This window comes from Tetrao urogallus (assembly GCF_951394365.1).
Source record: "Tetrao urogallus genome assembly, chromosome: 7".
NCBI lineage: Eukaryota > Metazoa > Chordata > Aves > Galliformes > Phasianidae > Tetrao > Tetrao urogallus.
This window is the reverse complement of record NC_136820.1, coordinates 20,550,044-20,574,026: the sequence shown is the minus strand read 5'-3', so window position 1 is coordinate 20,574,026 and position 23,983 is coordinate 20,550,044. Positions and strand designations below refer to the sequence as shown.

At 41.4% G+C, this 23,983-nt stretch overlaps 1 protein-coding gene across 1 annotated transcript; it reads right to left on the bottom strand.

Moving 5' to 3' along the window:
- Window positions 1-324: 324 nt before the first annotated feature.
- On the bottom strand, window positions 325-22,533 carry GSDME (gasdermin E; the record flags this gene model as incomplete). Its single annotated transcript, XM_079538722.1, has 9 exons — window positions 325-567; window positions 1,623-1,696; window positions 3,163-3,349; window positions 3,822-3,949; window positions 6,448-6,636; window positions 12,039-12,159; window positions 13,094-13,265; window positions 20,548-20,740; window positions 22,323-22,533. 9 exons carry the CDS (start codon window positions 22,531-22,533, stop codon window positions 325-327), a joined length of 1,518 nt encoding a protein of 505 aa, XP_079394848.1.
- Between the last annotated feature and the right edge of the window lie 1,450 nt (window positions 22,534-23,983).

Genomic DNA, 23,983 nt, shown 5'->3' with positions numbered 1-23,983 from the left:
CACGCATATTAATGCAAGCAATCAGGCTTCCACTGCTCTGCAGTTCTGACAACTATCAGAACAGCTATGTTCAATTTCTCTTCCAGGCTCATCTTTTTTTTCCTTCTTCCCCTGCATCCCTTATTTACTTATTTATGTATTTTCCACTGCAGACAAACCTTAGTGGAGCTGCAGAGCAGCAGTGCGCTCACTCCTTGCCTGTGCTGCCCTGTGCCACCTGGCTTCAGTGCTCTGAGAACTCAACCCCAGGGCTCTCACATGCTCACAAACATCAGCGCTACACTGCAAAGCTACACAAGGAAGAACAGGGAGGGCAGTAAGTGCTCAGAAAAGCTCCTCTACAGCCCCACTCAAACTGTGAAGCCCGCAAAGCGCAACATAAAGAACAAGTGGGAAGAATCTGGGTTCTCTCATAGTTACAGCTTTTACAGAAGACTCTGTCTTCTCCAAATTAATGTTCGTTGAAGCAAAAAGCCTTTGCACGACATCAAATCTTCCTCTGTCAGTGAGAGTTGCCACCAAAGGACTGCTCAGTGCCAAGGTGCCATCAGCTGAAGCGATGTAAGGCTGTATTTATGAGAGAGAAAAAGAGAAACAAAGACATTAAAAAGGCCTTTCAAGCAGTGCTGTTTGGTGTCACACAGCTTAGTTCTTTCTTACAAAGCCACTGGAGAGCTTACAAGGCAGCGTAAAAGGGAAAGATTCCCTGTTCCATCAGCCTTGACAAGTACAACGTACTCATCCCCAACCAAAGCTCACCTCCCACAGTCATGTTTCAAATACTCCATTGATTTATGATGGCCCCCAGCCTGGTACCACCCACGCCCTGCTTCACCCTCGTGATGCTGGGGATACCAGCACCCCCAGGACAGACCTGGGATTTACAGTACCAAGGAAACCCAAATGCCAACAATTTAAGTGTCCTGATGCAGACACCAAAACCTGAAGCAGTTTTAAGGGATTCCCAAATAATCCTCCAGATTCCAACCATGATGAAGTAGGTGACTCACTACCGCCTAGAAAGACAATTTTGACTTACTATGGCAAAGAGCTGCTCTACAGATTACATTTATCCCTCTTACTCTGAAAAACTCCAGCATTCATCTTCTCTCTACACATCTAAAGGGTTCTACTGTAATTTTTGTCACTGACCTTAAGAAATTCAGAGCAAATGTCAACCCTGTGCCTTCTTTAAATAGTTTTAATGAATGGCCTCTGAGATTTCAAACTTCAGAATCTGCCAAGGCCCAAGCAACACTGGTATCAAAGCGGAGTTTCTGTTCCCCAAGGGCAGGTGATTATCACTAGTGAGATTTTTAAATGGGCTGTGGAGACTACTAGTAAATTAAAACTCAAGTTAAAATTACTATTTTTTTTTTGCTCTCAGCTCACAGAGCCACCAAAATACAGAAATGCTTCAGAAGTGAGGTACCCATCTGCAGTAAATCACCCACACTGTTTGCCACTGTCAGGCTCTGACCCTGTCTAAGCAATGCTTCAAGCTGAAATTCACACTGGAGCCTGACATCTGCTTTCTTGGGTGGGAACACAGTGAGCCAGGGAACGCAGCCATTACTGCTGCTGGTGCCCGCATGCTACACGGGCACGCTTTGATTACTCACCAAGCAACACAATGCCGGAACAACCTGTAGATCAGAGCAGGCACGCAGCAGGACAAGAGTGTAATCAGACAGCTCTGTGAAGGAGACATTAATAAGGAAAGATTGTTTCCAGTGAGCAGTGTACAAGGCTGGCTGCTGGAGCTCTGCTATTGGGCTCTCCTGCTGAGCAGCAACAACAGGCTGCATTTCTGAGGCCCACGCAGGTACAGAGCCCTGGGAAACAGGAACAAAGAGATTCTACACCAAGGAGAGCTGTGACAAAGTGCTCTGCTGGACACAGGGAAGAGGCTGATCCAGACCTTTCTGGTTTGCTTCCTAGACTGCAGAATCAAAGGGGGGGGTGGGCAGTGGGTGGAAGCAAACCCTGCCCTTGACAGAAAGGTAGTGGTGGGAAGGATCTCCTCCCTGGCATTTTCTTCCTCTCCCCAGGTATTTCCCCAGTGTTTCTGGGAGCCTGCAGGCAGGCATATGATTTAGGCTCTGAATGAAACAAGAACCTCTGTTCTCAAAACCTGTTGTAGATGCTGACCTCAGCCAAAACACGGTTTGAGAGGAATGGCGTAGCTTATTCTGCCCTGGGGAGATGGACTGAATGGTCCCTGTGGTGCCCTTCAACTTCGTAACTGAAATCCGTAAGAGAAGCAACAGGCATAAAACAGCTTTGGATCTTAATCCAGCTGCAGTTATGCCTGGACACGAGAAGCAGACGTCATGTCCAAAGCCAGGTGATAATTCAGCATGCTCAATTAGCTGCACTCTGCTGTTAATAGCATCTGACAAGCATTACCACACCAGTGGCTGTTTTCTATCTCTTTTCCCTATCTACAAATTAGTTAAGCTTTCCTATCTGTGTATCATTCATATATGGATGCAAACTGATACTCTGCTGCACGGCGTCACATCTAGAAATGCTGCACTGTACCAATTCTAGCTCATATTGCACTGGATTCCTTTGTTAACCTTAATGTCAGGTAAGCCTTTATGTTTGACAGAGAGGAGAAAAAGCCAGGAAAGAATCTATCTTGGATTCTGCAGGTGACCTGTAATTAACACTGGTGTCAAATAAATGCCATCCTCACCACCTAGTTGGCATTTATATTTAATCTCCTTTTTCAGTGGCTGCAGAATAACTCTTAATTGCAGTTTCTCCATGTTAAATTCATTTTTGCTAAATATAGTTTGGCCCTCAACTGTTACAGAGAAGACACCACCTCATTTGTAATTCTCAGCATTTGGGCAGGAAGAACTCTGGCATGCAGCAAGAACAGAAATTAGCTTCTCAAATGGGAAATGCCCACATTCAGCAGAAACTAGAGTAATCTTAAGGGAATGTGTATTTTACAAGTAAAATCTGCCAGAGATCAAGGGCTGAATTTAATTCACAGCTAGGAATGCCTGGCATCATACAGATCCCAGAAAAAGAACAGAACCAATTACATTTGCTAAGCTCATCAACTGCTCGAAAAGAGCCACATTTTGTGCAGAGGGACTTTCTAGAAGGGATGGAACAAAAAGGCTCTCTTCTTCATTCACAACATACCAGAGATAGCACTGATGAGGAGGTGAACAGCTGAGAGCAGTTCTTCATCTTGAAGCTGATAATTCTGCAACAATAGCTCATCCTGTACACTGCACCCCACCAGCTGGAGGAAGTCAGCCAGGTCCTGCTGCTGTGCAGGTTTTAACTCCTTCAGGTCTGGCTTGTCTCCTGCGCACAGAGCATCTAACTGCAAGCCAAAGAAAAAAACACAACTTCTTGAGAAGCTCCAGGGAGACCTCATTATGGCCTTACAAATTTGAAAGAAGAGTACAAACAGGAGGGAGAATGACTGTTTACAAGGGCAGATAGTGATAGGACAAGGGGAAATGGTTTTAAACCGAGACAGGGGAGGTTTAGGTTAGATATTAGGAGGAAGTTTTTGACACAGAGGGTGGTGATGCACTGGAACAGGTTGCCCAAGGAGGCTGTGGATGCCCCATCCCTGGAGGCATTCAAGGCCAGGCTAGATGTGGCTCTGGGCAGCCTGGTCTGGTGGTTGGTGACCCTGCACATAACAGGGGTTTGAAACTGGATGAGCATTGTGGTCCTTTTCAGGCCATTCTATGATTCCATGAAAAGAGAAAAGTTTGAGTGCAAGATAACGCTCGCTCTGTTCTGAAATTACTTTTAGGAAGCAAGGAAAAGTTTCTTTATCTTACCACATCTTCCAGGGCAGTTAATGTTTCTTCATGCAGCAGGAGTTCGCACAGACTTTTATATAAAGCTCTTTGCTTGTCTTCTGGCAGCTTCACAAAGGGTTGGAACTGAGCCTTCAGCTGTGACAGACCTTTCCCAAAAAAGCAGTAAAAAATAAAACTAAGTACTGCTACACCAGTGCCAGTAAAAACAGTTAATGTTTTTGCTATGCATTTCATAAGCTAGTTTATCACCGCATCTTGCCACCCTGATTTCAATCAGTGCAAGTTATAATGAAAGGCTGGAACACACTGGAATATATTTCCCTAATCAGCCAACAGAATGGCCACAAAAATTCTGAGGAAAAAAATACTGCTGCTAAGGATTAACATTCCATATGTTCTGTATTTTGGAAGTCAGTATTTTAGTATTAACTGAATTAACCATACATTAAGTGTACAGCCTGGATGTTCATCTCCAGACAATGTCCATTCTAAGGCAGGATGCAGTGCTCTGCTCATAACCTCACTTTTTGAACTACGGGTTAATGCCAATTACCAGTCAATGCTCTGAGTCCACACACAGAACTGGAGGCTTCTGTTGTGATGCTCAATTGTAAGCATCCTTCTATTTCAACAGAGGGATCCAAGCATTACACACCTTCAGTTCCCAGAATGACCAGTTACACTTCATGACAAAAATATTTTCTTGATTGAAATACTGAATTCATTACAGTTCATAAACAGAAATGCAAGAGAGTTCAGTGCTTTTCTTTTCCACCATTCAGTTACAACTCTACAACAAAATATCATACGATAGTATCAAAATTAACCACTTAGGTAAAACAAAAGAAGTTTTCAAGTCAACAGTGTCAACTGGAAGACTGGAATGTGCTCTTTCATGCCCATATTTTTTGGAATGTGAAAGCATTCTTAACCTTGTTTAAAGAAGCAAAGAGACTTTGCTTGATGTCTCTCCAGTAAGATGCCTTTTATATCTGAAAATTTCTTTATTAAAAAAAGAGACAACAAAACAGCTCACCCACAGGCAGATTTGTTTTGCATCTGATGCAATACGATGTACTTGGACCTAACTGTCCATCCAAATAACAGCGTAAGAAACCTGCTTTAAATTGCGCTGGTAGAAATATTTTCTTCTCCATTTTTTACCTAATTCACGTTAATTAATTAAAGTCTCCAAGTCTTCAAAGAAAGGCAAGAAGATATGTTAAGCTAAAACAAACTGCAACAGTGGCATACTATTTTTTCACAATTTTTTTTTTTCCAAAACACACAGAGATAGTTATTCCTTTATGACAACTCAATAGTAAGTAATAAGAGAACTGTCAGGACAACAGACATCCATTTTGGTAGAAGTCAGTCTGTAGAAAAGTCATGAACAACGGGTGAAATTCAGAGATAACAAAAGGAATGCTCAGCACCAGAAACAGCTGTAAGAGCTCAACCCAGAACTGATGAAAAGCAAAGTGTGTTCAGAGGCCTTGATTTGTTACCTCTTTTTCCATTCCTGTGCTAATCTCACCCCTCCTGCACCCCTACAAAAAGCACGTTGTGCCTGGCACATTACATCCATTCACAAACTTCCACTTGTAGCATATTTTAATTTCACCAGCCTTAATTGTTATGAAACATTCCTTTCAAGCTTGTCAGAAAATAATCACAGAATCACAGATTGCCAGGGTTGGAAGGGACCTCAAGGATCATGAATCTCCAAACCCCTGCCACAGGCAGGGCCACCAACCTCCACGTTTAATACTAGACCAGGCTGCCCAGGGCCCCATCCAACCTGGCCTTGAACACCTCCAGGGACGGGGCATCCACAACCTCTCTGGGCAGCCTGTTCCAGCACCTCACCACTCTCATAGTAAAGAACTTCCCCCTGAGATCCAACCCAAATCTTCCCCCCCTCAGCTTAAAACCATTTCCCCTTGTCCTGCTGTTATCTACCCTTTCAAAGAGATGGCTCCCCTCCTGTTTGTAGGCTCCCTTTAGGTCCTGGAAAGAGAATAACTAAAGGAGAAGGAGTGGATGCCTTGGTAATTTTTGAGACTTTAATTGAGGAATAATCAGAGTTTTTTCCAGATCATGAACAAATATTTTCAGTGAACTTTTCTGTATGAAAGCACAAATTATCACTGATTTCATAGAGGTTATGCACAATATAACAGAACTGGCATAAATACAATCTCAAGATATTAGGGTTTTATGGCAAAGGGATTCAGTTTGTTGCCAGGGACCAGTTCCCTGCATGTCCCCATTACAGAAGTTAGTCTTTTTGTTCTTCTAACATCATTTCTTACGTACTATCCTACCGGATTATTTCTGGTATATTTATATAATATAAGTAATATAATATTATATTATTATAATATATATATATATAAAATAATTATATAATTATATTATATATATAATATAATATATTATTATTATTATTATTATTATATTATATATTATTAATAATAATATATATTAATAATAATAATACATTAATATATAATTATATTAATATATTAATAATAATATTTATTATTATTAATAATAAATATTATTATTAATATTAATAATATATATATAATATAATTATATAATTATATTATATAATAATATAATTATATTCTGGTAATACCTTCTTTCAACACACTTAAAGAAGCGTGGCTGGGAATGGGGCTGTCAGCCCCAGAGTGCATCCCATTATCAACAGCATCTGGGTGATACAGGAACGAAGCGTCTCTGAACAGCACTGAGTGGGGTGACGTCGAACCCTCTGAGCTTTCTCTTTCAAAACCTCCTTGCTGTTCATCCAGCAGACAGAATTCTGAAATCAGAAATACAATTTAAAAAAATGTCACAAAACACACAAGCAATAACTGAACGAGATGCTAGCTTACATCATCAAGTGTTCTCACACAATTTCTCCACACATCATCTCTTCTAAATGGAAATAATGCCAGTGGTTGCTTGCTGCGTGCAATTACTGCAGCCCTAATGCACCAGCAAAGGCCCTGTGCTGCAGCCGTCAGCCACAAAATGCAACATCAGTTCCCATGAATTAAAGTACTGGAGCCAGCAAGTAACATGATAACTTCTCATAGACACTGTGAACCCAAGTGCTGCGTGCAAGAGATGCAGATAGGAATTGTTTGTGATTTCTGTCAATAAGAGATGCACTAGAATACCATCTACAGAATCCACTCACAATGGAGGCACATGAAAGCACTTCCTGGGATTTAAAACAAGCTCTCAGAGCATCCCTTGCAGAACTTCTTCTGGTCTGGCATTGATAGACACCTCCTTCTGAGTCAAGATACAGATCCACACTTGAGATCTCCAGGCAGGTGAATATTCACTGGCTCTTCTGGGTCTCTGAAGGACTTCTAGCCACGCTCACTAACCCTTCAATACACTGTCGCTTTTGCAAGAAGATGGAGAAAATAACATACTCTTGGTCTATTCCCCTTTCTGATGCATCTTCATAACATTCTCTTGGGATTCCAAGCACTGCTCTACCTCACCCAAGCAAGACTGCCTATCTCTTACTACTAGACTGCTCCTCACTGCCCCAGCTTTGTGAAGCTGTGGGCAGCACAGCACTTCCTGAAAGGAAGGAGCCTTTGTAGAAGTTTTGCTGAGAAATTTACAGTATCACGTAAATTCTGTGCTCACGTGTCAGACTCTTTGAGTCTTTGGGGCATGACACAATCAAAGCTCTATGCATTATTTTATAATTTTTTTTAGAGGGTTAAATGTAAGATTTTAAACCATAGCCCTGGCACTCCAAAGCAGGCCTAAGGAGAACACAGGTAGGTTAGCAAGAGAAAGTCAATTTTGAAGTAGTACCTGACAGCAAAGGGAAAAACATAACTAATCAAGCACATGCTCACATGTACCGGGCACAGAACCTAAATATAACCTTCCCACAGTTGTATCAGCCTGTCTCACCAAATTAAGGACATTGAAAGCAGATGAGAAAGCATGGAGAGCACTCCATCAGCAAAAAGCTTTTTCAAAGGGAGAGCAGACAAAGAAATCTCTGCTGCGGAAAATGAAAGAGACCTTTATGCCTGCATAACCCTTCACAGAGAAGAGCAAGCTACAGAGGAGCAGAAAGTGATTAACCCAAATTAAAGAACTTCCCAAAGCAACAAGACTCAGGATGGTGGCAAAGGCATCACAAGGCCAACATGCTCGTGTAACTTTCATTGATGATGATAAGGCTTTCACATGAACCCTGAAGGAGGAGATAGGGCTAATAAACTACCTGCACTGAAAAAAGAGGAAGACAGTAAAGGAAATAACACACAGTATCATGCAAAGTGCACATCTGCTGTAAAATCTTGTAACAGAACTGTTTTGCTTTGTATTAACAAGACTGTTAATTAATTTTATAACCTATAAATTCTATCAGAGAAGGAAAAAGACATGAAAGAAAGAATACATCTAATACTGTGATATTTTTTTCTGTTGGATTCTATCGCAGACCTCGCTGACAAATCTCCACTGGCAGTTAGATCTTGGCAAAAACATCACCAAAAAATGTAAGAAATACAAAGATGACCAATAAAAATGATGCACTGATGATGCACTGAGATGCTGTAAAGATTAGGACAGTTTAATTCCCAGGCATGTCATAAGAACATCACAAATAAACAGCAATGAAGAGAAAAATGCTTGCCAGCCAGGTGCCACAGCCTGTTTTGAGAAGGGAGAACAAGAGGGCTTGTGGTAAAACGAAGAGAGAGAGAACTGAGCAGCATTTAATGGAAACAGCTATTAGCTCAAGGAGAAAATTAGCCTGCAGAAATCAAATGCACATGGAATGAGTGTAGGAAAACATTGTAGTAAAGAAATTGGAAAGGGATCAGACTTATTTTTTTCCTTTTTCTTTTTATGCTCAAAAACGTCCTGTCACATTAGCTAGGGCATTTTTAAGAAAGTTTACACACCAGTCTTCCGTAGCAAATAACTCCAACACTGTCTGTCAGTGGCAAAGAAAAAGGAACAAGGATAGGTGCACCTTATTCCACAACTAGCTGTGAAGAAAACCCCATTATGTTACACCTGCTATTGGCCACTTCCAATCCCATGAGAAAGGACCGCATCAGTCCCTAGCCTTAACTTCAAAGACAATTATTATCTTCATAAACAGACACTGACCACTGCTCAGACATTAAGAAGCTGAAGGCTGAGCTCCACCATACTTACTCTTGCTAGAAACCCCCACTTCTGATGTCAGTTCCTCCACTTAACCTTTTCAATGACACAGTACTAACTGAAAAAAGTAAGATGGACATTGTTTGAGAGAAAACATGAAACAAGCTGTGATGCTTCTGAAGCTTGAGATATAACGCTCAATGTGAGACAAAATGGAAAAAAAAAAAACAGAAGAAAAAAAAGCAGAGAATTACAGATCATTAACAACACTCACATATTAATTATCAGCTAGAAAGATAAGATTTTCCATCTTGAAATCATGTAAGCAGGCTATCAGCTATAACTTCATGGTTGTATATCAGCTATCAGCTATACATCCACGCTATCATACAATAGCTTTAATTGAATCATAGAATCATAGAATCATAGAATCACTAAGGTTGGAAAAGACCTAGAAGATCACCCAGTCCAACCGTTCACCTATTCCCAATAGCTCCTACTAAACCATGTCCCTCAACGCAACATCCAGTCTTTCCTTGAACACCCCCAGGGTCGGTGATTCCACCACCTCCCTGGGCAGTCCATTCCAGTGCCTGACCACCCTTTCTGAAAAGTAATACTTCCTCATGTCCAGCCTGAATTTCCCCTGGCGTAGCTTGAAACCATTCCCCCTGGTCCTATCACTAATGACACGAGAGAAGAGGCCGACCCCCAGCTCACTACAACCTCCCTTCAGGAAGTTATAGAGAGCAATAAGGTCTCCCCTGAGCCTCCTCTTCTCCAGGCTGAACATTCCCAGCTCCTTCAGCCTCTCCTCATATGGCCTGTGCTCCAGACCCCTCACCAGCTTCGTTGCCCTTCTTTGAACACGCTCCAGGGCCTCAATATCTTTCTTGCAGTGAGGGGCCCAAAACTGGACACAGTACTCGAGGTGCGGCCTGACGAGTGCTGAATATAGGGGAACAATCACCTCTCTGCTCCTGCTTGCAACACTGTTTCTGATGCAAGCCAGGATGCCATTGGCCTTCTTGGCCACCTGGGCACACTGTCGGCTCATGTTCAGCCAAGCATCAATCAATACCCCCAGGTCCATTTCCTCTACGCAGTCCTCCAGCCACACCGCCCCAAGCCTGTAGCGTCGCCTGGGGTTGTTGTGGCCGAAGTGCAGGACCCGGCATTTGGCCTTGTTGAAACTCATCCCATTGGCTCCAGCCCAGCTCTCCAGCCTGTCCAGATCCCTCTGTAGGGCGTCGCTACCCCCAGGCAGATCCACGCTTCCAGCCAATTTGGTGTCATCTGCGAATTTACTGAGGGTGCACTCGATGCCCTCATCGAGGTCATCTATAAAGATATTGAAGAGGACAGGCCCCAGCACCGACCCCTGCGGAACACCACTCACGACCGGTCGCCAGCTGGATTTGACTCCATTCACCACCACTCTCTGCGCCCGGCCCTCCAGCCAGCTCCTTACCCAGCCAAGAGTGTAATTGCACCTGATTTCAGTGAATTAGAGTTCTGTTATGACCATGAAGTCAATGCCCTCTAGTGTATCTCTGTGTTCACTGTACGGCAGAGCAATTCCACATTTTTTTTTACAGTTATGTGGTACTTACACATATTCCTGAACCTACTTGCTTTCTTAATATCGGAATTCATCTGAAGGAGAATGATGGAGACTATTACGTGCATTTCTTATCCAAATAAAGCGCACCCTAGATTCAAATCTCACAAGTGTACCTCATGTTTCTTTCTACACCACCACTGTCTAACTTCCAGTCCTACTCAGCCCGCCCGACTCCTCTCCTTTCTGCATAACATCCCCTGAAACCTCCTTTAAGTCAGAGAGTTTAATTGAGGACAGGCAAGAAAGAAAAATCCAGCTGATACCACAGAGCAGAGTTACCACCTCATCTACTCACCAAACCAATTAAAAAATACACTTAAAATAAGGAACGCATAACCAAAAGAGATAGCAAGAAAATTTCTGCAACTATTCAGTGAACAATCTATATACAAAAGTGTCAACTAGACAAAAAAAAGTCTGAATTCTAGTAGTAGATTTTATGAGCAATTCTTCTGTTAGTATGACTGCTGTCTACACATTCCTGGTTGACTCTACGTTTAGATCAAACCTGGAAGGATTTCCAGTGCCTTTGCAGCTCTTGAGGTTCCTTGCTTCTGGGCTGCACTAGCAAGAGTGTAGCTAGAGGACTGATCAAAGTGACTCTTCATTTGGCATTTGAGCAACTTCATTTAGAGTGCTGTGTCCACTACAGGAAAGACATTTGTATGTATACAGAAGTAAGTATATTAGGTTGTAGATGCCCCACCCCTGAAGGCATTCAAAGCCAGGCTGGATGTGGCTCTGGGCAGCCTGGTCTAGTAGCCAGCAACCCTGCACACAGCATGATCGTTGTGGTCCTTCTCAACCCAGGCCATTCTATGATTCTATGATTAAGTGCAGCAATGCCACCAAGACTGCTGGGAGCTGGAGAACATCATGGATAAGAGGCTGAGAGACTGGATTTGTTCAGCCTCAAGAAAATACAGATAAGGGATGACCTTTCTGCTACCTACAGCAAACAAAGACCAACTATTCCATATGATGACAGGACAAAGATGCAAGAGAGAGAAATTCAACAAATTCTTGTTAGATATTAAGGGGAAATAGGAAGCTCATCCTGATGGTGGTCAGATATGAGAAGAGGCCACCCAGAGGGGCTATAGAATCTCTCCCTGGAGATATTCCAAACTCAAATAGACAAGGACACAAACAATCTGATCTAATACTGAACTTGGATCCTTTAAAGCTGGCCCTACATTGGGGTTGCACTGCCTGTGGTTCCCTGAAACCTAAGTTACTTAATGAGCTTGTAATTTAGGTAAACAAACAAAAGAGCATTAGCAGATCAGAAGTGTTGCATTTCAAAGTGGAAGTAACTACCACGGCAGTGGAAACTATATAATATCATCACCTTTGATTACAGGGGAATGCAAAAACCACTGCTCAACAGTTTTTTTTCCCACAACTCAATGGTGCATCACAGAAAACAAGCTTTTACTTACCAAACTGCCCATCACACTTTATAAACAGTTCAATTACACCATAGGCAATAGTGGTTGCAGGAGGAATCTCGAGAATCACGCTGGAATCCTTCATCATACTTCCACTGTCACTCACTGAAACCTAAAAAACATTAATTGGTTATTTCATTCAGCTGTTGTGCAGCTTAAACACAAAAATGAGTACAGAAAAAAAACAGAGAAAGGACATGCTTCATGATGTCTAACCCACAGCACATGTCTGACATCTGAAAAAAAAAAAAACAAAAACAAAATGAGCAGCAAGGTAGGAGCACCAAAGTGCCAAGTGCAGGTCTCAAACTTTGCCATTCTGTTCAAAGTTAAGTCCTGGGTGCAGCTTTTGCCATGTGAAGCTCTGTCACCAAAACTGGCATTCTCTTTGGTGTCCTGTCCTACCCTCTCCTATCCTGATATCCCTTTGGCCAACTGGTAAGTGGTGCAGGAAGATGGCACTTGTACAGAGTTTCTGAAATGCATTTCCCAAGTGTCTGCCACTCAAGACTCTGTACATAGAAGTGATTTGTCATATCTTATGACTTTGGCAATTTCTTCTCAATTCACAATGTCCTCGCTATGCAATTAATCTCTACTCCCATGATCAAAAATACAGTAGTTTCCCAAGAAATATTATTAAACTTGCTAACACTGCAAGCATTTCTGATATATCATTCCTTTGCTGTTCAAATGAATTTGCTTCAGTAATGCTTTCTGCTCTTCAACTTTCACTGAATTGTTGGTTTACATTTTGCTGTAGACAGGATTCTACAGAGAAATCATAAAGTTGTAACATTGATGGAAATGCCATTTCCACACTAAGAGATGACATTTTTTGCCAGTGAGGCAATGAGGAATACATTTTACATTTGTAAAGTTTCACAGCTAAGTAATGTAATGAGTTCTTGCCACTGACAGAGTTTAAAACGTTACAGAAAAATACTCTGAAATTTATTTGGCACAGAGAAATCAATTGCAACTCAGATAATCTGCAGATTTAATGAGACAAACGTTCTATTCCTTACAGATTTGATACATTTTACCTGCACTATCTTCGTACTGCATCCCAGCAGACCGCTGACTTTTTCTTCGGTCTGGACATGTTCAGATATTGTACACCTTTGTGTTGTTATTATCTTCTCCCTCAAGATGCACAGTACTTCACGCTTTCGTTCTATTACTTGTTGCAGTAAACTACTATTCAAATTTATCATTCTGAAACAAAAAAAGACACTATTAACAACAAATACCAGAATGGAGAAAACATGTTCCTTTGTTTCAAGAAGCTTTTATGAAAAAATAACAATGGTTTCTGTTTGAGCAGTCTGCACAAAATAATTATGTCCTCTTTTGTTATTTGTAGCAGCAAGGCTGTAAATGTCAGTACTGTGCAGCAAGCCCTAATATACATTTGAATTCCTGACTTCCTCCTCCAAAGAAAAATGTCATCTGGCTACCTTCTAAGCAATAATCTGATTAAGATATGTCCATTATGTTATACTTTTGCAAAATACCCACCAGAAAGGTCCTCACATGAGATGAAGTATTTTCTACGAGCAGAGAACTCCAGCAAGACATCTGGAAGGTCAGAAGATTGCTATCCCTTGCTGAAGTCTTTTTTTTCTCTATTTTACTGAAGTGGCTATTCATGAGGCTACATGGCAATTCCCCAAAAATATGACAGAAAGACTCCACTTTATTTAAACCAAGATATCTCCACTTTTAATTAAAAAGTTTTAGATTTATTACATTCTGGAGTTTGGGATTTACGTGGTCCATAAAAGCCTGAAGTCAGCTTGGCTCTTTATTAAATTAAAAATAGCCTGAGGCAATTTTTGATCTTTGGAGAGTTACATGCTTATATGAAAGTTCAATCAGTTGGAATGAACTGTCTGGAAACCTTAAAGTTGATTGTTTAAACACAGGAAAGAAAATACCTCTGAAGCAATGCAGCAGCCACTAGAAAAGTACCCCCAAACATTCCTCAGATTATTAATAGAACTTCCTTTCTTTTGGTGAAAAGTCATGCTTTATGCTTGGAATGCAATGAATCTTTGGATTAAGAGAAATGGAAGAACTGTCACGCAATCACAAACACTGCCATTCTTAGAAGCGTCTGCCAAAGCGCAGCTATTAATTACACTGTATCTCGCAGAACTCCATCAAGCCTATCATATACTTCACAATAATTATTTATGACTCTGAAGCGGTGTGCTAGGCATCCTGAACACATAAATTAAGGTAGAGAGAGCTTGCAATTTTAATATACGACCTAAGAAGCCAGCGGTGAAGAAATATAATGAAGAAACAAGTACAAAGGCAATCTCTCACTTGCTTTCATATGATGTATTTTTTACTGCTTTAGAGCATGATAAGCCAAATACTGGAGCAAAAGAATCAAAACATTCAAAGACAGAAAATAAAACAGAAGTTTGCTGTTTCTGAATGAGCATGAAAAAGCAGGGAGGCATTGGAATGGGCTGCCCACGAAAGTGGTGGAGTCAGCGTCCCTGGAGGCGTGCAAGAACAGTGAAGATGAGTACTGAGGTACACGGTCAGTGGGCATGGTGGGGATGTGTTGACAGTTGGATTAGACTATCTTGCAGGTCTTTTCCAACCTTAATGATGCTACGAACCCAGGAGGCATATCCAAGCCTGATTTAATCATAACCAAATGAACGACCAAAATAATTTGGAGACTTTTTCTTCCATTTATTACCTCAGTATTCTTTCTGAGGTAAATCTGTCTCAGACCTCCTCACACTCCTGGCTCTGAAGTTCAAGTGAAGAGCCAACAGCAGAGCAGTGACGTGTGTGCCTCAGAAGAGATGGCTCAACTCACAGCGTGGGTCAGTGAAGAAGTTTCTGATTTGCTGCTGGATGAGCCACAGCAACCGCATCGGGCACAGGCCTGCTTCAGTCCCCAGGGCAGCACGCCTCCAGGGACACTGCCTCAGAGGTGATTCCAGGTCACTCACGTGGAGCTGCATTGCGTGCCACAAGCCACAGTCTCCTGTCCCAGTGACTTTAGTGCGATGCGTTCAGCTGTAAAGCTGACAGAAATGCCTCTTCCCATTGCATTTTGAGCATACAGGATGGAGTGTTTTAAAACAATACCCTTACAAACAGTCACACGTTTTCTTTCAAAACTCCTTCCATGACTTCTGGCACCAAGCTTTCTTCCCTAGATGCACTCAGGCCCCGGTGTTACACGTGAGGGCACATCATGGGTATCACAGCATGGCCTGGGGAAAAGCAGAACACCCTGTCCTCCTCACAGGAAGGCACAGGACAGTGACTCAAACTGGAGACAACATGAGGTAAACAAGTAACTGGCTTATCTAAATTGGTATTGAAAACAGTCACTGAGGGCAAACTGCACCAGGGTTAAAGTTTGACCATAAAAGCAAGGCTGAAAGTATCACAGGGCAATGGCTGCTCCACCTGAATATATTTTTGCAAGGGCTGAACTCATTTGCTAGCATAATACTCTGAATATCAAGAAGAGCAAGATGAGTGGGCTAAGTCCCTGAGAACACAGGCATGCAGGTGCATGGAAGTGCTTGCTTTCTTTTATTTTGCAGGTCACATTTTGGAGCTCTTATTCCTGCCCTGCATCATTCTTCCCATCTCTCTGACCATCTATTGCATAGCAATCCTGTGTGACTTGTACTGCTGCTGAACTCATTCCTCTCGTGAGAAGCTAAGCTAAGGTACACACAAGGAAACACTACAATAAAATCAGATGCTGATTTCCTATTATCAACACACACAGTGTAAGTAGGTATAAAAAGACCAATTCAAAAGATAAGGATTATGGGGTTTTTGTTTCATTATTTGTTTTTCTCAAATAACCTTCCTGAGGTCAATGATTTACTATGCCCATCAAACGAGCAGAAAATTTAAGTTCTGGTCTCACTTCACATCTGATTGGATTTAACATTTTCACTAACCTATAATGCAAAGGCTTTTTTCAGTTTTTTTTTTTCTTTCCCTTCTTGGATGAGGAAAGGAGCAGAGAAAGAACTGTCACAAAGGCAATCTGCTGCAAGTAAGGAACAGGAAAGGAGAACAGCAGAAACCAACAGAAATAAGAGAAAGCAGACAACACCTAGCACCACAGCAGGCTCTCCCACCTTAAGTCTCACACTTCTCAAACTCAGAGCTGAGACCTCACTCTTCCCTCGGGGCACGCATCTCAGACTGGACTAGGCACAGAGAATGTTTGCTAGAACCGTTTCTCCATCAAAACCTATTTAGTTTCCTCAGTAACCTATCCCACAAATCCCCCAAGTAAGGTGTTCACCACCTTGCCCAAACACCACTTCTCCCTTGACACCCACACCACATGGATGCTTTCCCTTCAAAACATCTCTCAGCTGCTTTGCCAGAATTCCTCCACTTGTTTGGTCTTCCTCACTTCCATCAGCAGTCTGACTTCTTCCACCCAACTGCTGCTTGTTGCAGTGTCAGCTCTTATTCCGCTTTGTTCCTTTCTGGGTAAAGACCTTTAGATCAGTGCCAGAGAGTAAAATCCACCAACGCTTCACTCTGCACATAACACCAAGCAGAGACAGGTATTTCTTTTGTTAATCTGTTTCAGACATCACCTCTCTGACCTACTTTTACTCCTACCAGAACCCAGTATTTGCTGTAGTCAGCTTATTGATGGCATTTCACAATTTTTCCTACAGAATAACCTGACAATTACCTTACAGAACAAGTTACCCAAGAATTCCTTAGAGAGTACAAGTGACAGTTCCTATGATTTCTATTCAGCATCTTCCTTATGTTTTATGTAACAGACACACAACTGATTTTATTCAACACTGTCTCATAACCGTGACTTCATACAGCTGATGCAGCACATTAAAGAAAACTGATGCATGGCTCTCTCATCATACTATAAATGCTCGAGGAGTTGTTATGAATAAATAACAAAAGGTGTGCATCAGAATGAGACTGCAAGAATGCCTGGACAGGTCAAGTCAGTGAAAATTGGGTGAGAGCGTGACTCTGGGCTGAATTTTTACCATAGTCAGATCAGTATGGTCATTCTGTCTCAGTGTGAACAACAACCGATTGAATCAATGAAAGTACAAATTAAAAGGCAATCTGTGATAGTACAAAAACATTTATTTTCAACTGCGCCATACTTTATACTATTTATCCTGTTTTACTAACATGCTAATGAGTGTTAGGAATCATTCACAGGAGATGACAGAAGTGTGAATGGCAAAAAAAGCCTTCTGCATCTGATGTGCACCAAATGCCTGCCATTTGCTGCCACCTCATTCTATTTCTTTCTCTTCTGACACCGTCCTCCCAAAGCTTGTCTCCATCACCTAACACAACTTCATGAGATGGTAAAAGCAAATGAATGAATGGAATTCTCAGCTAGAGCAGACTGCCCACTGCTCTGTCACCCACACAGTTAAAGCACATGCCTTGACAGTCGAACAGAGCCTCCTCTGTTCCAACAGTTTATGCCCACTCTCTCTTGTCCTGTCACTGGGCACAGAATCACAGAATCACAGAACTGTAGGGGTTGGAAGGGACCTCCTGAGATCATCGAGTCCAACCCCCCTGCCAAAGCAGGTTCCCTACACCAGGTAGCACAGGTAGGCATCCAGACAGGTCTTGAACATCTCCAGAGAAGGAGACTCCACCACCTCCCTGGGCAGCCTGTTCCAGTGCTCCGTCACCCGTCACCACTGAAAGGAGCTTGGCTCCATCTTTACACTCTCCCTTCAAGTATTTGTTCACATGGATGAGAATCCATCCTCAAGTGAGCCGTCTCCAGGATGAACAGACTCAGGTCTCTCAGCCTTTTTTCAGAGGAGACACACTTCCATCCCTTCAATATCTTTGTGGCCCTTTGTTGAACTCTCTCCAATACATCCACATCTCTCTTTACTGGGCAGACAAGAATGGGATCCAATACTTCAAGTGTGACCTAACAGTCCCCAACACATACTGGTACATACAAGGTTACTCCCCCCCATGCACAGAACTTTGCACTTCTTGTTGAACTTCACGTGGCTTCCGTCAGCCCATTTCTCTATCTTGTCAAGGTCCTTCTAGATGGCATCACAACCCTCTGCTCTATCAGCCACTCCTCACAACTGGGTGTTGTCAGCAAACTGTCTGTCCTTGTAGCACTGATCACCCTCCTCCAGGACCAACTATTCAACCAGCCTGCTCATTTACCCATTCTTCTTCAGCCTCACTGTGAGGATCTTATGCAAGAAGGTACTGATAGTCTTAAAGAAGATAAAATATACTCTTAAATCCACAGCAATCTCACTAAGTTAAATGCACAAGACTGCCCTAAACTCAGTCTGTATCAGTACTTTGAACTAGAGACAACAAGGTAATACAAATGGAAAGGATAATCCATTACAAAATATATTAAGATCATATTCCTAATAGAACCCTTTATTTCTGCACTGCATACTGCATTAATACATGCATTCTGCATTCAGAATGTCACTTTGCAAATCAGGTGGGATCTCATCCCACACCCTTCAGCTGTCAGCCCCGCTCTGAAAAGGAGAGCCAATGCAGCATCTGGAATCTAATTAAAGACCAGCAGGTTTCTCCTTTATAGGGTTCACCTGAGAAGCAACAAGAAACTGATTTGCTGCCATTCAGCACTTCAGTTTTCAGAATTTTGAAGGCTCCCATGACTTGGTAGAGAAGCTTTATCAGCATTAACATTTTTTAATATGTTTTCTGCTATTTATATGCAACCTTGACTTAAGTAACCTAACACAAGAACAACAATTTCTACTGTATTTTAATTAGGTTATAGAAATAATAAGGAAAATAATAATTGCTCTAAAAAGCACAAGCAATATACATCATTAGATGAAATCAAGAACATACACTTAACTGACTCTCATCCCAAAAGGACTGACTGGTAAACATAAGTACCATAATGCTTTGCATCCAAAAATCACTTGCTTCCAAGCACCACCATTCCCAAATACTGAATTCTGCAGCATGATCCACAGAGATGACAAAAGCCAGAAGCCACGGACAGGATGTCTCATAAATCATAGAATATGTTTTTTGTAAGGAAATGACACAATTTCCAGTGGGAAATGTTATGCAGAAGCTGGGCTTACTGGATATCAATTATACAATTGGTATTGTAAATTTAAAATAAGCTGTGAGCACAGAACTCGCTGTGTGAACTAAGGAACTGCTCCTTGTATAGAGGTGCACACACTGAACTGGGTTGTTTCACTGCCACAGCCACTAAGCACCCCAGTGGGATTGTGTACGTGCCCACCTTCTTCGTAAGAAGTCAGCATCTCAATGAGTTTCCAACTCCAGCATACAAACAAACTGCAGATCTCATCCAAGTGCTTGCACAAACAAGTAACAAGATTCTAAGTCCTGGCTGATGGTATTTTTTTGGTAATAGATGCATACTAGTTTTACAGGCCTGGTACATTATACACACTTAGCCCAGATGTTTTTTGCTTTTAATAAGGCATTTTGTACAAAGATAGCAAGGTGCCTTTTTAAAACAAGTTGGGTGACTTGGGAATGCTTAAGAGAGAAGGAATATCTGGCTCTCATTTCTGTGAGAGCAGGAAATTGAATGTTTCTAGAACATAGGTACTAAAGAAAATTACACTGCTTGGAATAACTTTTGTGCTGACGTCAAAAGTTATCCTCCACATCTTCAAAGGCTATCAAAAAAAGGTGTTACACCACCTCCTGCAGACAGTGCTGTACAACGTTGCAACAAACAAACCACCTTCAACTCCCCTAAGGCAGAACTCCACCGCAGAGCAGAGAACCTCTGGCTTCTCAGCTGCTTGCCAGGTAGGCTTCTGCCCATGACTTATTGCAAAGGCAATCAGATTCCAGAGGAGCACACGAAGTGTTGCGTGTTTTCTAAAATTAAAATTATCATTTGGAATATCTGTTCTTTTCCTCTGTTATTATAGTGCAAAGCAGTGATCAATAGTTCTCTGAACTGTTTTGTTCAATGACTAGAATGTACATTGATCACACCTACTACTTTTCCTCTTAAAGTTCTCTACAAAAACATATTACAATTCTAAAGCTTCCTTACAAGAATACTGGCAGTTCTGAATTCAGTTTCCACACCATTTATCTCACTAACATCCTGGAGTCAAACCACTTTTTTCCTCCTTCAATACAGTCCCACGAAGCAGGGAGGACTTCACCCTTGTTTCACCTTGTAATTTATGCCAACATGCAAGGAGAAACTGCAGAGAGATGTTTATAAAATGAAAATGAAAGATCTGACCACCAAGATTTCAAAATCTGGAAACTTTCATTAGTGTGTTGCATTTTTCACCTACAAATGAGAGTTTACAATGAAAATAATTCTTGAAATATGCCAATGCTACAGATTCAGCTGTTCAGTGATCACAGCTGACACAAGTATTTTATCTAATCTTTTTCATCTCAGTCATCTTTCTTGGTCATTGCAATGCCCACATTTAAAACATACCTGTCCTTGACGTCTTTCATAAGCTGCTGCAAGTCAACCTCTTGTTTCCTCAGGTTCCCAAAGGAGGACTGGCTTTCCACACAGCCCTTTGCTCCGGCTCCCAGGCTGATCTTTCCAAATGAAGTTTCAATACTTCCTTGGACAACATCTTCAAATTTCCCCATATATTTTGCAAAGTCAGATTCCACAATTACTAGGAAAACAATAAAAGTAACCGCTTACCACTAAGACAAGTGCTAAAACAGTCCTGAAGTCATCAGATAAACAAAAAGTTAGAGAAAACAAAGATTTAATGTCAGTGAGGGCAAGAACAGCAATGAGCAAATAAACGGGTAAGTTCACAGCTCTGCAACTTCTGCTTCACAGAATCACAGAATGGCCAGGGTTGGAAGGGACCTCAAGGATCATGAATCTCCAAACCCCCTGCCACATGCAGGGCCACCAACCTCCACGTTTAATGCTAAATCAGGCTGCCCAGGGCCCCATCCAACCTGGCCTTGAACACCTCCAAGGACGGGGCATCCACAACCTCTCTGGGCAGCCTGTTCCAGCACCTCACCACTCTCTGGGTAAAGAATTTCCCCCTGATGTCTGACCTAAATCTCCCCTCCCTCAACTTAAAACCATTTCTCCTCGTCCTACACATATCAACCCTTTCAAAGAGTTGATTCCCCTCCTGTTTGTAGGCTCCCTTTAGGTACTGAAAGGCTGCAATGAGGTCACCCCGCAGCCTTCTTTTCTCCAGGCTGAACAAGCCCAGCTCCCTCAGCCTGTCCTCATAGGGAAGGTGCTCCAGTCCCAGATCATGCTAGTGGCTTCCTCTGTGTTTTCATCTTTGATTAGTTATCTTTTATGTTCTGCCATTTTAGGAAAACATCTGAGGAGTCAAATACTGAACTCAAACACTAAAAAGCACTAAAAAGACTTACGAAGCATGACAAATTTACTTCAGCTACAAGGAAAAACTGAAGTATACCTGCTTGTGCAACAGACTTAATGTTCTGCCATTATCTCCATACATCTCATAACAAGCCTGTCCCAAAGCTCACTGAAAATCAGTGGAAATTCTGAATTGGCTTAAATCAAAATCTGAGTCTCAAAATCAAAGGACAAAAAAAAAAAAAAAAAATCAAGGGCAGTCTCAGAATCAGCTAATTTTCCACGTTAGTCACAATTAACATCTATGCTGAAGGACTTGTTGTTTATCTACCTTCAGAATCATGACATGCCCAGAAATATGGGATTCCAGATCATTGCTCCTACTAGCTGGTGAGTCTGGTGCAGCTGGATGGTGAAATAAGTACAAGGATCAAATATTTTTAACAGTCTCTACAAGAAGAAAGGAAGCCACAATAAAACTTGTAAGCATTCTCTGGACTACTATCACCAGCCTTTGTCCAGTGCTTTTTCACCTGGAGCACAGTACAGTTTCACGCCATTATCGTGTACCAGAAACTTCCCAAAATAATCCAGGGGAATTCCTGAGGCTGCAGAGAGCACTGTTACAAATACCAACACTGTATGGCTTGACAACCTGCAGCACTTGGTTGCAGTAGCCCATCTAGATTTTTTTAAAAATTAAATATTTAATAGTACTGTTCTTAGCTAAACAAATAGCCAAGAGAGAAAAAGATCCAGACATCTCAGTTCTAAAGATAGAGAATAATTCAGAGCAAAGAAGCCCTCTAGTAACAGGACTGGGAATAACAAGGAAAAAAGTTAGGCTTTGTATTCTTTTCATGCGCAATAATAGTGCTGCCTGAGTACAGCTTTACCTGGTTTTATAGGTTTGTCTTCAGTAAGCACATCACTCAACGAGACTGCCAAGAAATGATACTTGGGCTTCTGCCAGCACCAGAATTTCTTCCTCTTTGTAACTAAGCTCAGAAGCTGCAGCTTGTCTGAGGCGTTCAAATGGGAAACAGGGATCAAGTCACCTCCGCTGTCCGTTTCTCTTACAAAATTCCTTGTTGCTTTTGCAAACATCTTGGTGAATCATTTACAGCCTGGAAGAATAAATCTGTTTTTCAAAACTACAGTTAGAAGATACAAATATTTACATTTGCACTTTCAGGAGCTCTTCACATTACTGGTATCAATATAGGAATACTGTTCTCACTCCACCTTCTCCACTCTAAACTGGGAATTGTGACAGTTACTATCATTTCCCCCCAAAGGTTTTCACAGTAACAGATGATGGAATTTTGGATAAAAACTTAAATAAGCAACAGTGAATAAGTAAAGAACAGTGCACTGCAAGCATGATATAGAAGACTTAACCATTACAGTATTCCTGAAATTTGTAAGCACACAAATAATGAAGAAATACATAAGAAAAGAAGCAACCCAATTTAAAACTGAAAAACTCCTTTAAAGAACACCCACAGGTAATTAATCTGCTAGGGAGGAAAAAAACTTACGCAACTTACCTGAAGTTCTAAGAAAAAGCATCTCCTAATGAGCAGCCTGCAGAGACTCACCTGGCTCACAGGAACACAGGTGCAGTGGCAGAGCACTCCTGCCTCTCCACAGGCTCCTTTTATGACCTACCATAAAATCACCTTACTCCACAGAAGATAACTGAGTATTATTCATACAGATTACCTTGTTTTAACAGTCCATAAATACATACAGGGATAATAGAAATTATTTCATAGTAAGCAACAAATATTTCTACTGGCAGCTCTGACTAAATTTTCCTTCTGAACTTCACCCACGGAAATTCCCAATTCATATTTTCTTCTTTTGAACTTTTTTTTTTTTTTTTTTAACTTTCAGTGCTTTCCAATTTTCTATTTCCCATTAGCAGAACTACAGCTAAACAGAACATACATTGTTTGCAAATGTTACTTACATCTGCTAAACAGCTACATAGATTATCTTATTCTAGCTTTTAAGTGTCTTAAAGTTGAAAATACTGCCATCTTTTCTCATGTAAGGTTTCCTTTATCCAACATGATATTGTGCTATTTACAAGAAAGTTTTTCAATATGAGAAACTGGCTAAATGCATGGGAGAACCAATAAAAAAGACCACTCAGAAGTGCTAAGCATTCAATTCTAAAAATCTACATTTTCAACCTTACAAGAATTTTTCTTTCAGTTGTTTTATTTGATCTGCTGGCATTTCCATTTTTTTTTTTTTTTTTTTTTCCAGTTGGCAGCATTCCTTTGTACCCTCCTCCAGCTGACAGGCATGAACTGCCCCAGGTGCCCATTTATCTTCTTTGAAATAGCGTGCACACACGTTCTCCGTTAATCACCTATCCTGCTCAAACAGCTGTTGGATTTGTCCATCACCAACACAGGCCAGAATAAGCTAAAGCAGGCTTCAAAGGAATAAACAGGAAAAGATATTGTAGTTGACACTTAAGACTGTGGGGAAAATGGAAAAGTGAGTAAAGATATTACAGGCTGGACTATGGGGTTCATGTTTT